This window comes from Anopheles funestus, chromosome 2RL (genome assembly GCF_943734845.2).
Source record: "Anopheles funestus chromosome 2RL, idAnoFuneDA-416_04, whole genome shotgun sequence".
NCBI classification, from domain to species: domain Eukaryota; kingdom Metazoa; phylum Arthropoda; class Insecta; order Diptera; family Culicidae; genus Anopheles; species Anopheles funestus.
This window is the reverse complement of record NC_064598.1, coordinates 6,462,157-6,474,563: the sequence shown is the minus strand read 5'-3', so window position 1 is coordinate 6,474,563 and position 12,407 is coordinate 6,462,157. Positions and strand designations below refer to the sequence as shown.

General features: G+C 42.5%; 1 protein-coding gene across 6 annotated transcripts in view; it reads right to left on the bottom strand.

Annotated features, from left to right (window-relative positions):
• LOC125766387 (serine-rich adhesin for platelets) overlaps positions 1-12,407 on the bottom strand; it is a 153,877-nt gene that overhangs the window by 26,315 nt on the left and 115,155 nt on the right. For all 6 annotated transcript variants that reach the window (XM_049432275.1, XM_049432273.1, XM_049432270.1 and 3 more), the window contains exons 6-7: positions 1,475-1,593; positions 1,171-1,391 (exon numbers count right to left, since the gene is read on the bottom strand). In XM_049432275.1, coding sequence (XP_049288232.1) covers positions 1,171-1,391; positions 1,475-1,593 — 340 coding nt within the window. The remainder of the gene's footprint in view (positions 1-1,170; positions 1,392-1,474; positions 1,594-12,407) is intronic.

The following is a 12,407-nucleotide window of genomic DNA, read 5'->3' as shown; positions in this document are numbered from 1 at the left end:
CATATTACGTTCTCATTTTTGCTATCTGTGAAAATAAACGTGCAGAAATGTGGGCACAAAATTGTGCAAACAATCGCACATTTGCACGTACTTTGAATGAATTCCGACGTCCAATTCCCCATCCGTAGTTTTGTGGTTCGGTTCGGGAAAATAGGTGGTTAAACGGGGACGAACAACCCCCCCGGGGGGGGGAAAGGGTGGAATTTTTATGGCAGACAAAATCAGCACTGAAAAACGTATCGACAGCAGGCAACAAAACTGGTGGTTGTCACAAATTGTCACACTCTCCTTTTAAGTTTCGGCGCGAACATACAGGTCGGCCAGCAAACAGAATGGCTGATCTGATTAGTTGGCATTAAAAACCGGTTTGTATTGAAATTAGTTTTCAAACGAAGATGCGCTCTGTGTTTTGGAGCAGCAAATGGCATCCAATACCCACTTAGTGGATACGAACTGTATTCGCTGTTTGTCCGTTTGAGTAATTTTGTTGGTGCAGGAAAATTGCGGGAAATGTACACAGAATTCAATTACGAGCTTGTTGAAGCTTATACCTCTTAGAATCAATAACGTTGTTCGATTCTTGGGAATCAAGCTCCATTAGCATGTATCTCTATTTTTAGCTATTAAGCATTATTGGAAAGATTGTTTTTTAGAGTCATTTGTTTCTGTTGCGTTACGGAATGGAAATGGAAATAAATGGAATAAATCAATTTCATGTCGAGAGATATGCGGTTCTAACTGAACTCCACTTTAGGTAAATTGAGGTCACGAGAAGGAGCGGTAAATACAAACTCAAAGATGTTGCATTAGTTGCAATCATTCCTTCTTCTGCAGAGGAATAATCGAATGAAATTACATAGGAAGCTTTTGCGGGTTTCCTCTTAGTTTCATTACATCTTTACTGCAATTGTTTCCAAGAACAATGGTACTGTAAGTAAATGCTCTTGAAATTATGGTACTGATTGCTTCCTGTAAACGATTTGGAACGTAATAAATATATCAATTAAAGAAATGGATTCAATAAACAATAAACTAATATACAGAAAGCAAAAAAGGATCATTAACCCCTAAAAAATCTAATGCAGTATAGTAAATTGCATACTTTTAGGCGTTTAAAACTTCCTATGGTGATCATTGATCAGAAATCTACAAATCGGCCCAAATACTTACCGCTCGCTGTCGCTGGTGATAAACTAAGCCCACCGGGCGGTCCTGCATTACTTCCACCAGGGCCGGGACTTGCCGTACCGGATGAGTTCGCCAGCCCAAGTGCGCTGTGATGGTTCTCGGTATGACGTCTTAGCGATCGCGCATCACAGTACGATTTGCCACAGCCTTCCGCCTTACATTCGTACGGCTTTTTGTTACGATGCGTCAGCATATGGCCATTGCTGTATGGAAATAAACGAAGAAGAGATGATTAAAGGATGACGGAAAAATGGACAACCCCCAAACAGGTGTGTTCGCTACTTACAGGTGGTCCTGCCGTTTGAACGCCTTCGAACACATGCCGCACACATACTTGCGCTCGTCACTGTGCGTTAGCTTGTGTTTGGCGAGTGCGGATGCATTTCCGAACACTTTGCTGCAAACCTGTGAGTGTGAAAAATCCGATTAAAAAACCCATTGAACGGATAAAACTTTGAGGAAGCAACATTGACCAACCAACAATCTCATTATTTTCGACACAAGTAATTTCGGTGTTTTACGTTAGATTTATGTTGAGTGTAATAACAAAAGAAATCATACAATAGAAAAGATAAACCCACCAAATTTTGTGTTAGGTTAAGAACGAAATTAAATAGCAAAATAAAAAAAAACTTTGCTTCACATTCACTCAACCTTCGGTACATCTTGGTTTGCAAAGTGAAAGAGTCCACTTTTAATGTGTTTTTACCTTTGACGCACCCGCCCAGGTGGGTGCTGACGTTTGTTTTTTCCGAGACCCTTTTGTGCGCTCGCTATCCAATTCGTAAACCCACCAAATATTTCATTGTCATTTCAAACACAAAACCTCTCAACGGAAGGTTGTTCTATTCAGTGCAAAGAACGCCACCAGTGTTTCAACAAAGCGGTGCTGCTACATGTGCTTTATTATCATCAATCCTGAGAGGGTATGCTTACACCCTCGACCCTCGGTGAAACAATTGTTCCGAAGGACTTTAATGCCATTGGATCGGCTAGGTTGCATCGGTTTTTTTGGGGCTACCTGGGCGGTGTTACGCACTTCCCCAAAAAGGGTCATTGTTGTGAAAGCATATGTATCCTTTTTTTTGCTTTGGGGGAGTGGGAGATGTTACTTGCTCCAGTGTTCTTTGCATAACGTAGGGGAAGGTGGGGACATGGAGAAAGATGGAGAAGGTTTTTCTCATCGTCATCATCATCATCATCATCATGAAGTGTACGATGACGTTCTCAAAACAACAACAAAAACAACCTGTCGAAATAGTCTTTTAAGTGGTTGTTCCTTTCTTTACAACAGAACAACACGGTACACGGTAAGATCGGGAGGAAGAAAAAAAACTCCTCAAGGTACCAAAGCAAAGCTATTGTGTCGGTTAGTTTTCCCATCCCATGTCCATGTTTGTGATGTGTCGTTTTTCGCTAGCCCTTAAGAGCTGGGCATTACATCGGCGAGAGTTGGTGGTGTTTTGAACACACTTTTTTCCATGATTCTGTCTCCTTTTCTTCTCGATACCGAGCACGCCCGAGTTGTTTATTTTATCGAACACAGGCCTCGTCGACGTCCACTTAACCTCACTTCATTTGAGAAGGGTAAAAAAGAAGAAGAAAGTACGGAGGAAAACGGACGAAGTCCTAAGTATTTTGGAGCTTAAAGATGGTAGTATGGAGCAAGATAGGTAAAAAAATCGTCTCCACCGTGGTGAAGTGATCTTCTGCAACACGCTCAAGTGTGCGAAGGATAAAATTCATGCACCGGCGAACCAATCTGGAATGTTTTTGGTCCGAGAGTTCGAGGAGCTTAAGACCAATAGGCGCAACAACAAAAAAAAAAAGGTTAAAGCAAACACACAGCCTTCACAGGATATTCGTGTCGTAGGAATTTATTCTTGATTTTCCCTTTCATCCACCCCAAAAAAGGCCAAGTGTATCGATCGATACGGAAGGATCAGATAAGAACCGAAGGATGCTCCTTTTGGGGGCCGGTTATTTATTAACCTAGTCTTATTAAAAGCGGTACACGATGCGGCCCGGTACCAGTTTCCGGGTTTATCCTACCGGGATATTCCCATTTTTCCCACTGTACGGAAATTTGTTTTAGGCTTCGGTGTGCTTTTTTCCCATTTTCTCCCTTCTTTCCGATTGGGTCATTCCGGGCGAGATGTGTTATGGTAAAGCTCATGTCCAAACGGTTTCGTTTGAGTAAGGTAGTGACCGTTTGCTGCATGCTTACCTCCTTGAATTGTCCCACATTTCCTTTTTCCCCAGTGCAGCAAACGCTTAACAGTTGATTCTTTTTTTTTTGCTTCTTCCCAATACACCTTAAGTAGATCGAAGATCAGATTTAACCACACCACTTGTAGTGGCAACCGGCAAAAAAAAGGTGGAGAATACCTGAGCGATGGTCAAGCGATGGAAGGATTAGGTTGGAAAATTTATTGCAAACAAGCCGTAGAATAATTCACCAGCACGCACGCTTTAGCACGGACGGTTATTGCTCGGTACACAGCTTCCCACCCCAACTGGACCCATTTCATGCTCGGATAGTGATTTAAAAGCTTTCCCAAAACTAACATTAAACATAGGCTAACATATTTCTTAGATTTGTTCATAAACTGACAAACATCCCATCCCATAAACTGCACCACCAAACCCGAGGCGTTTCACCAAATTCTACGGCAAATGAATCCCAGCGGCCAAACTATCGACTGGATGCGAAAGTGGATCCGGTAGGTCGGGTGTCGATTTACAGCTGGTGACGTTTATCACTCGTTGGCCAGCTATTTTGTGTCCCATGGCGTAAAAATAAACCCCTAGCACTATCAGCATTACAACCCTTTTTACGGTTGATAGCAAAATGGCTTTTAATTTTCTCCGAGGACCGATTAAGCTCGATTGTGCCTGCGCCATCTCCTGAACAGAAACCTTTCGCATCTACACCCTCACCCCGTACCCCTTCCGGCGGACGGTCAGTGTGTCTGCAAACTATCAAAACCATGAATCGCTCGGACAGTTTGGTCAGTGAGTCGTAAAATGGTACCGATTACCAGTTTCTGTTGAGCAAAAGGGGCAGCAATGAGGAGTTTTGAATGGGCGAGGTGGATGGGTAAGGTGTGGAAGAGGACTTAAAGGGCATTCATTTTCCATCGGACCCTCTCTTTCTCTCTCCCTCCCTTTCGGTGACATTCCGTTGGTCCTTTTATATGCGTGGGTGTGCGTGTTGTGCTTCAGCTTCAAAGGCCCCATCGGTACCGGTGGGACGTACTGTCGATATTAGAAGCGATTAAACTTTCATTCTGTGTGGAGGTCTCGTTAAAGTGAACAGCTTGTGCTCAGGTCAGTCACTGTTGAGGAAGGCATGATGGTTGAGAGTTAAGAGATTTTTAATTAAGCCCTGAAGCCGGGTGGCAATCGAGTGGAAAATGTTAACTCATAAATGTTTGACATCGGTCACACAATCCGTTTATATATTCCGGGGGGCGGTTAATCTGGACCACGGAATTGGTTGCCTCAGATGGACACAATCGTAATTGGTTACTGAAGGGCTAGGAAACAAATATTAAGGGCCCCATCAAGGCATGAACAATAGTTGTATTATTTGATGATTAGCTACGAATATGATGATTCAATGAGTGGAAAATTGATTCACAATAAACTATTATCCCTCAAGGGCTCTTCAATCAGTTGGATGGGAAATTGAAATCAATATGATCTTGATTGTGCATGTAATGAACATCTTTGATATTTGAGCCTACATAATTGATGAGCTTTTCTGGAGAAATAATACTACTAAGATTTTAAAAGTACAAATATGTATAAAAAACTGCATAATTCCGGGCGTTTTACTTAAAACGCCTAAAGTTATGCAATTAGTTTACTATTTTTATGATTTTAATTCGAACACTTTGGTGTGCGATAAATTATAAAAGCTATTAAAAAGTAGCATTTATTTCCACATAAAGCAGCAAAAAATAATTATCTACAATCGGCTCAGTATATTACTAATGCCACAATTGGCTCCATTAAACAGCCCGCAAAAATGCACCCTCGCCAATATTTACGAAGCATTCCAGGAAAAAAAATATAATTTCTAATTTGGATGTGGAATTTTGCATTATTTGATGTTTTTGAGCGGGCTCGCACTGACTCCTCCGCCATCCGGACCTACCCGTCAATCGAATTAGCTGTGGTTGACTTTTGGGTGAAAAATTAGAATGATCATCCGTGGTAGTATAGCGCCGCGGACAGACGGTAGCAAACAAATTGAACCATTAATTGAACATGAAAGCAATTACCGGGGGCACGCGAACGCTCAGCAAAACAGCCCCGAAAAGCATGCACAAACCTTTCCACGCCCGTCTGGCTGTAGATTCCTCTCGTCTGGAAGGTGGATCGCGAACGTCAGCAATGCTTCGGCGGAATATTTCAACAACTCCCCCTCTTCCTACCTACATCCTCTTTCCCCTGTATCGTCCAACATAGCCGAAGACAGGAAGCGGTGAGAAATTAATTAATAATTCTCCAAACAACAAATCTTCTCCCACCGTTGGAGTGCTTTCGGCGTAAGAACGCCTTCCGGGGAAAGGTTTAGCCCCACCAACCATCATCTATCCACTCCCACCACTACCCTCGCACGATCTTCATCGTGTGGCTTCTGCGTGGAATTTCGTTTGCAACGTCTTGGCGGAAAAGACATCAAGGTACTCACACGACTTGAACGCCTTGCGAGCTCTTTGCCGTCCTGCTCGCCCCGTAAGGCAAATACGTGCAACAGCGGGCCGCTGTAAAGCTGTTTTTCGAACTAAAACCACGCGACGGCATCATTAATGGGGGAATGGGGCCTGGTTGGTTTCGCACCAATTTTGTTCATTCTGCATGACGGAACGCTGATCGCGTCGGGTTTCGCCTAGCATCATGATGCTACCCGGACCAGGCCTGAACCGGCTGTTACAGTTCGGTTTTTGGAAAGACGGTACACATAATACATCGTTAATTAATTCCCCATCTTGCAGGAGCAGCACCATTTCAAAAGCACTTCCGCTTCCGTTTGCACAGCTGACACGGCTTTGCCTCTGTATCGCTTGGCGACGCGGGTGGAATGTAATCCTCGCGTGTGGGTGTAACGGCGAAACCTCATTCGACGAGCGGCTGGGCGTGTGTCGCATTGTGTGTTTTCGGATGGTTTCACTTTACATTGTTTCGCTGTGATGCTTAAAGATGCAGCCGGTCGAAATCGTGTTTGGTGGTGCATTACAAGAAATGAGTTAATGAGCAATGTTTAATGGAATCAATTTAAAGAATGTTGTATTATTGGTTAGATCCCAAATCTTTTGCTATTTTATGTATAAAACCCATAATAGTTCATGTGTGGTTTATTAAATCATTTTAGAAAAATTAAGAAAACACCGACGAAGAAGAAAGAGAAGAAAGAGTGAACCTCACACTTATAAGGGATAGAAGACAAAATTTCAGTGAAGGTTATGTTCGCGCCTGTGAGTAGGCAATACGCGAAGCATACAATAACTTTTAGTAATGTTAGTAATAGAATTACAATTAAAAAGGTTTAAGTAGTTCCTTGCTAAAAGTTTTAACGTACAATACCGTACAACAAATGCAAAATAAATAATAAAAGTCCCATGATTTTCATACATTTTTTATACATTATGAAATAACTGACGACATTTTTACGATGGCAATACATCGCTGAACACCCTTCGTTGCTTTTTACGTACCTTTCTTCATGAAAAACAAACGTTTGTCTTCTGCGCTCTAGAAGCGCATTTCCTTGATTCCAAGAAACACCCATTGTAATTACACAGCCAATGTCTCACCCTTTTCCCATCATCCTAACGTTTCTCCCAGCGCACCGAGTGTGAGGTTAAATCTGGAGCACGTAAGTCACCTGGGAGAAACAAAACGGCCGACATAAACCCGCCAAACAACTGCCCACTGCCGTACGGCGTGACGATTACGAACGTTCGTGATTGCGTGAAAATATGATAAATTTAGTTGTCACGCAATGCGAACCGTTTAATGAGATTGTTGCTTTTCCCACCCCCACCACCCATATTTGCCACCCCTTTCACCACACAATCGAATGTCGCTTGTTGTGACGCTGTCGACGTGGTTAGCGCGCATACAGCTGTCATCGAGCGGGCGTGTAATGTGCTTAATCGTACCGAACTCCGGATCCCCCTGGTGACCAGTTAGTAGCCTTGTGCAGTTTGTCAGCAACTCCAACAAGCGGGATGGATGGGACGGGTATATCGGTAGCTTGCAATGGTTTGTTTTATTGTTTTTTTCCTTCTCGTTTTTGGTGTATCCTCTCTGACCCAACTCGATGGGGCTGAATTATTGATGAGCCTTGATGGTTATGGTTTAGGCGTGTGTTTTACGCGCCCGTCCACCGTGCGTGTACGTGTCCGCCGGCAATGATTGTACGCGTGTAAGATATGAGCGTATAGCTGGCGTACGGTTGGCAATCGTAGCGAAGGGTTGGTATGTGGGCTATGTTTTTATTTTATTTCAATTTTCCACCGAAACCCGCTACAACACGGACGGCGTACGTCGTTATGTGGGCTGGGAGGTACTTCTGAGTAGGGCGTGTTTGAGCAGGAGGACTGATTGAAAAGGTTTCGATTTGTCTTGCAAAACGAGTGTGTTGGTTATGTGCGGTATACACACATCCATTAGCCGAGAAAGAACTCGACGCCTTTTCGGCAGTTACAAGCCATGATGATGATGATTGAAAGGTTTAGCCAAAACTTGGCATCGAAGAAAAGAAATCGGACGAATGGAAAGTTTTCGTTTACCTTTTTCGGATGAATGTTGCATGTTCGAATGCAGAGATTCGTTGAGAATATTAAACCAAGGTGTACAATATTGATTAAAAAATGAGTCAATATGTTTGAAAGGAAGTTTCATTAGCAAACGCAAATAAATGATCGTAATAAATGTATATTAAAATGCTTTCTGGGAATGTGCACAGCACACGAGTCTACCATTTGATTTTTTTTATAAGCTCAGACGCGTATAATTCATCATTATAGCAAATGCAGTACAAAAAAAGCACTCCCTGTAATGATTTATAGCGTTAGTGTTTAAGGTACAGCATTCATATAGCTATGATTAGTTGGAATTTGTAATTAGTTGCCGCACGGGATTGCTAATTACTTTGTTCCCCCCCCCTTTGCCAGGAATCCAAAGTCCATTCAAGGACAGCTGAAATAAAGGAAAAGCTCCGGAAATGATTATTAGCACAGGCAAACGGAGTGCCCATGAATCCGATGGATGAATTGAACCGATGTCGGGTTGAAAGAAAAAAGGGTGAAACAATTTTTATTTCTTTTAGTTTTGTAAATTAGTCTCCACCATTATGGTGGAACGCGATGAGCGTTGGTTTGCCCCGTGCCAAAAGTGCCAACAACATTTGCAGCAATATTTATTTCGCTATTTTCTTCCATCGTTTGGCCGCTTCTAGAGTGGGGAGCAAAAGTTTGTTTGCAATATTTGTTTTTTTTTGTTGTTGTTTTTATTGTTTGCTGCTTTTCCGGGTGGTTCATTTTCCTACCCTTCGTTGACGTGGCTGTAGACGTCAAAAGCGCACACTGGAATGATGATGGTTGGGACCAGGGTGGAAGGCGTTCAGTTTCTCATTTTATTTTTATTAGTTCATTAACTGTCTTTCGTGGCTTCGTGGGGAATGTGCGGGAAAAGGGGTGGCGTGTGGTTGCGAGGTGGAGACTTGCGAGGTGGAATCCATCCCTTCACAGTGCTCCGTGACCGAGTCCGAGCATTATTTGATGCTCTATCAACCGTAATTACTATCCCATCCCTCCTCACTTCTTGGGGTTTCATCTCACCGCTTACTCACTGCGATCAGTGCGTCGGTGAGAACCCATTTCCACAATAGGACAACGACCATCCAACCAATCTTGCGAGCCACATTTCCCGAGGGGCGTACGGCAAAAGGATAATCGTTAGTTCTGGAATTAGTACTGTCGGACGAGAAAGGGAGGACGGTGAACGGATCGTCTGAGCAGCGCTTACCGTAGACAATAAAAATCCAAGTTCAGAGACGATCTCATCCCTGACGAGGATGAAATGAACGTATTCTCTGAATGAAAGAAAACGACGAAAGCGAATGGAAGAATGGGAGGGATTTGTGAGGAGGAGGAAGCAAAAGCAGGATAAAACCGCACTTACAAATGACACACTTCCGGTTTTGCCGGTTTCAAGGTGGGAGGAAGTTTTAATTTATGTCGAAGCAATTTCCACCGTACCAGCGTCCTCATTCAAGGGCCGCCATGTTCTTTAGGTGCCGCGAAAGGTTTAGCGCACTTAGAGTGGGATAAGAAGGTGAAGGTTTTGTTGTGTTTTTTTTTGGTTTTTGGTTTTGTCTTCTTGTTCTCGCCCTTCAGTTTAGCACATATGAGCACAAGCTATTCATTACGGTGATGCGTGTTAGTGCACGTTAGACGACGGTAGCGTAAATGTTCTTTTAAGTGGAGATTTTGTAAAGAAGCTTAACGCCCTTACCGTTTGTAGAGATTGTTTAGACGGTCATTGATTAAAGTATAAGGTAGTGTGAGAGGAATAATGATTATAAGGATTCATTTGCAGGCTGTAGGTTTACACTATTCTGACTAGAGGAAAATCCTTACAAATTTAACCATGTTGTGAAAACAAACGATTTTATGAATTTATGATTGTACGTGGATTTTTTAAAAAGCTGATCTAAGCTGAGCTGAGCTGATTGACGAACTCTAAATAATACACTTTCAAACAAAACAAACATAGTTTTTTTTTAAATTTTGGTATAGTTGTTCTTTCGCCTAAAAATATGCAATATGCATAACAAAATCGACAGAACAGTAAATTCACTTAACATTTTTCAGAAATGTTTAAAAAAGGTAAAGAGGTATGTTTTTTTACATCTTTTATATGGTTTAAGAAATATCGTCTTTTTAAAAGAAATTGCATACTTTTGGTCAAATTGGCAAGCAAGAAATATAACAAAATAGTTCGAATTTTATAGCACCCGTTAGTGTTATAAAAAAAAAATTTATACATCATTAGCAAATCGTTATTCGTGCAAGAAAGTGTATAAAAATGCAGACTATGGCCTTAATCGACATCAAAAGATTCCAGCAGTTGTGCACATAACGAGGATCTTCCTTCCCGATGAAATGAGGCAGCAAGGTAATCTGAGACGAGCAACGATAGTTCGCAAAATCGAAGAAAGTTTTGTGCAGAAGAATTGTTTTCATTCGTTCGGTTCGTTTCCATTCCTATCTCTATTCAGGTCCAGCAATATCTGTTAATGAGATTTTAATTTTTCGTTCCTTTGTTTAACTTCAACTCTCGCTTCCCGAAGATTTTATCGTTGCCTTAACCTTCATCCTTCGTCGATCGTTAAAGAATAAGGTTGAACGAAGTGCGGGAGAATTTTTCTCCAACTGTCTCAGCTCTATCAAAATGGAACATTAAGGATAGGAGGTTTTCGGCGTGTTTCGAATGGTTTAGGTTTTTGCACACGGTCCGATTATTTACGAGGCTAACCAACCGAACTCTTTAAACAACGCCCATCACCAGGGAGACGCCTTACGTTTCGTATGATAAATTGCAACATTTGAACAGTTTTCCATCCTAACGACCCACGGGTCGCGACCCTTTTGCTGATTCGCACTGGAAAATTGTCTTCATTATGGAAGCGCAGAAATGGAAAGCAATAAGAGAAACGCAAGCAAAAAGTAACTTCCCTCGACACCGGAATGGTCAAGATGCAGCCTGCTGGAACGATACAGGGGCCTGCTCGATAACAAATTGAGCTTAATAGGAACAAGTGCCAAAGTTCAACCTTCCCGTCCACGCCCTCCACGGCCGGGAAAATGGTTGCGAATGGTTTATCTCGTTAAGTGCAGCCAACGTGGGACGGCAAAGAAACGAACGAACTCAGAAGATCCTTGATGATCCTTCCTTTAGCCGGTCCTTTCCTCTACCGGGCAGCAATATTGCCGCCAGCCCACGACACAACAGCACCGTTCGTTTCACGTACAAATTAATGACCCTCAATTGCTAGTGATCTATTGAGTGCGCTCCGGAAAGGAAAATCCTTATTAATCTCGTGCCTTTTTTCTCGCTTGAATGATCCCTTTTTGCCGTCGATGATGGAAATGGCAGGGGGGGGGGGGGTGGGGGGGGGGGGGAAGTCGGCAGGAATGGAAGAAACGACGTCGTCACCAGGGACACCCCTTGTTCAGTATAGAGAAGCATTCGGATTTAACAAGTTGCCTTTCATCATCAAAAGGACGAAGCAGTGCTGAAGGACAGTAATACTGCGTAGAAATTGGCGCCCCGTGACGAAGGCGAAGGTACAGTCGAATGCCGTTTCATACGGAATACGGACGGAATTGGTGGGCCGGATTGGTATTTGGTCGGGAAGGAATCCTTTTTCTTTTCCCGTTTTTCCGAGCTTGTCATAAAGTTACAAATGAGCTACCTGCCGATTAGATTTTCCAGAAGATGCGACGAACCGAACGGGTTAACCGAAAGCAGAATGAGGGAAGGGTTTTTGGGGTGGGAATGGGCCGCAAAAATTCCGCCAGTGGAAAGCTTCGCTTCGAAAACTGAAGGAATAGAGATGAAGATTTATAGTTTATTACTTTGTATGCCGACCAAGCGGGATTATTATTATCTGTACGCTGCTAGAAAAAGGAAACGGAATAAAAACAGGAATGTCAGACTTATTGTTTCACTGCTTTAGAGATTTAACAATTTCCCGGTTATTAATCACTGGAGAAGGAAATGTTACAAACGGAACGATTCTAGCGTGCGTACAAACTTCTGGAAAAGTATTTTAAACAATTGTTCAAAACAAGGAAATAATGGCGTTTGCTTTCCATATTGAGTAAACGCCTAGAGTTATGCAATGTTACGAACAAAGCGTTGTTATTGTTTCTTAACAAATGTCGTATTATTTTGGTAAAGTATAATTTAATAGAAACAGTAAAACATATCTGTTGTGTCTTTTGAACTTGTTTGAATTGCAACTAAGTAGAAGTCCAGTTCGAGAACGTTGTGCATCCCTGGTGAAAAAAGACAACAAATTGCGCTGAGAAAAGAAATCTTAACCCAGTCGTTGTGAATGCTCCCAGTGCTGTGTTGCTTCCCACGCGGGCAGCAAACTTCATTTTCATGCCACTCCAACTGCGACCGGGGTTGAT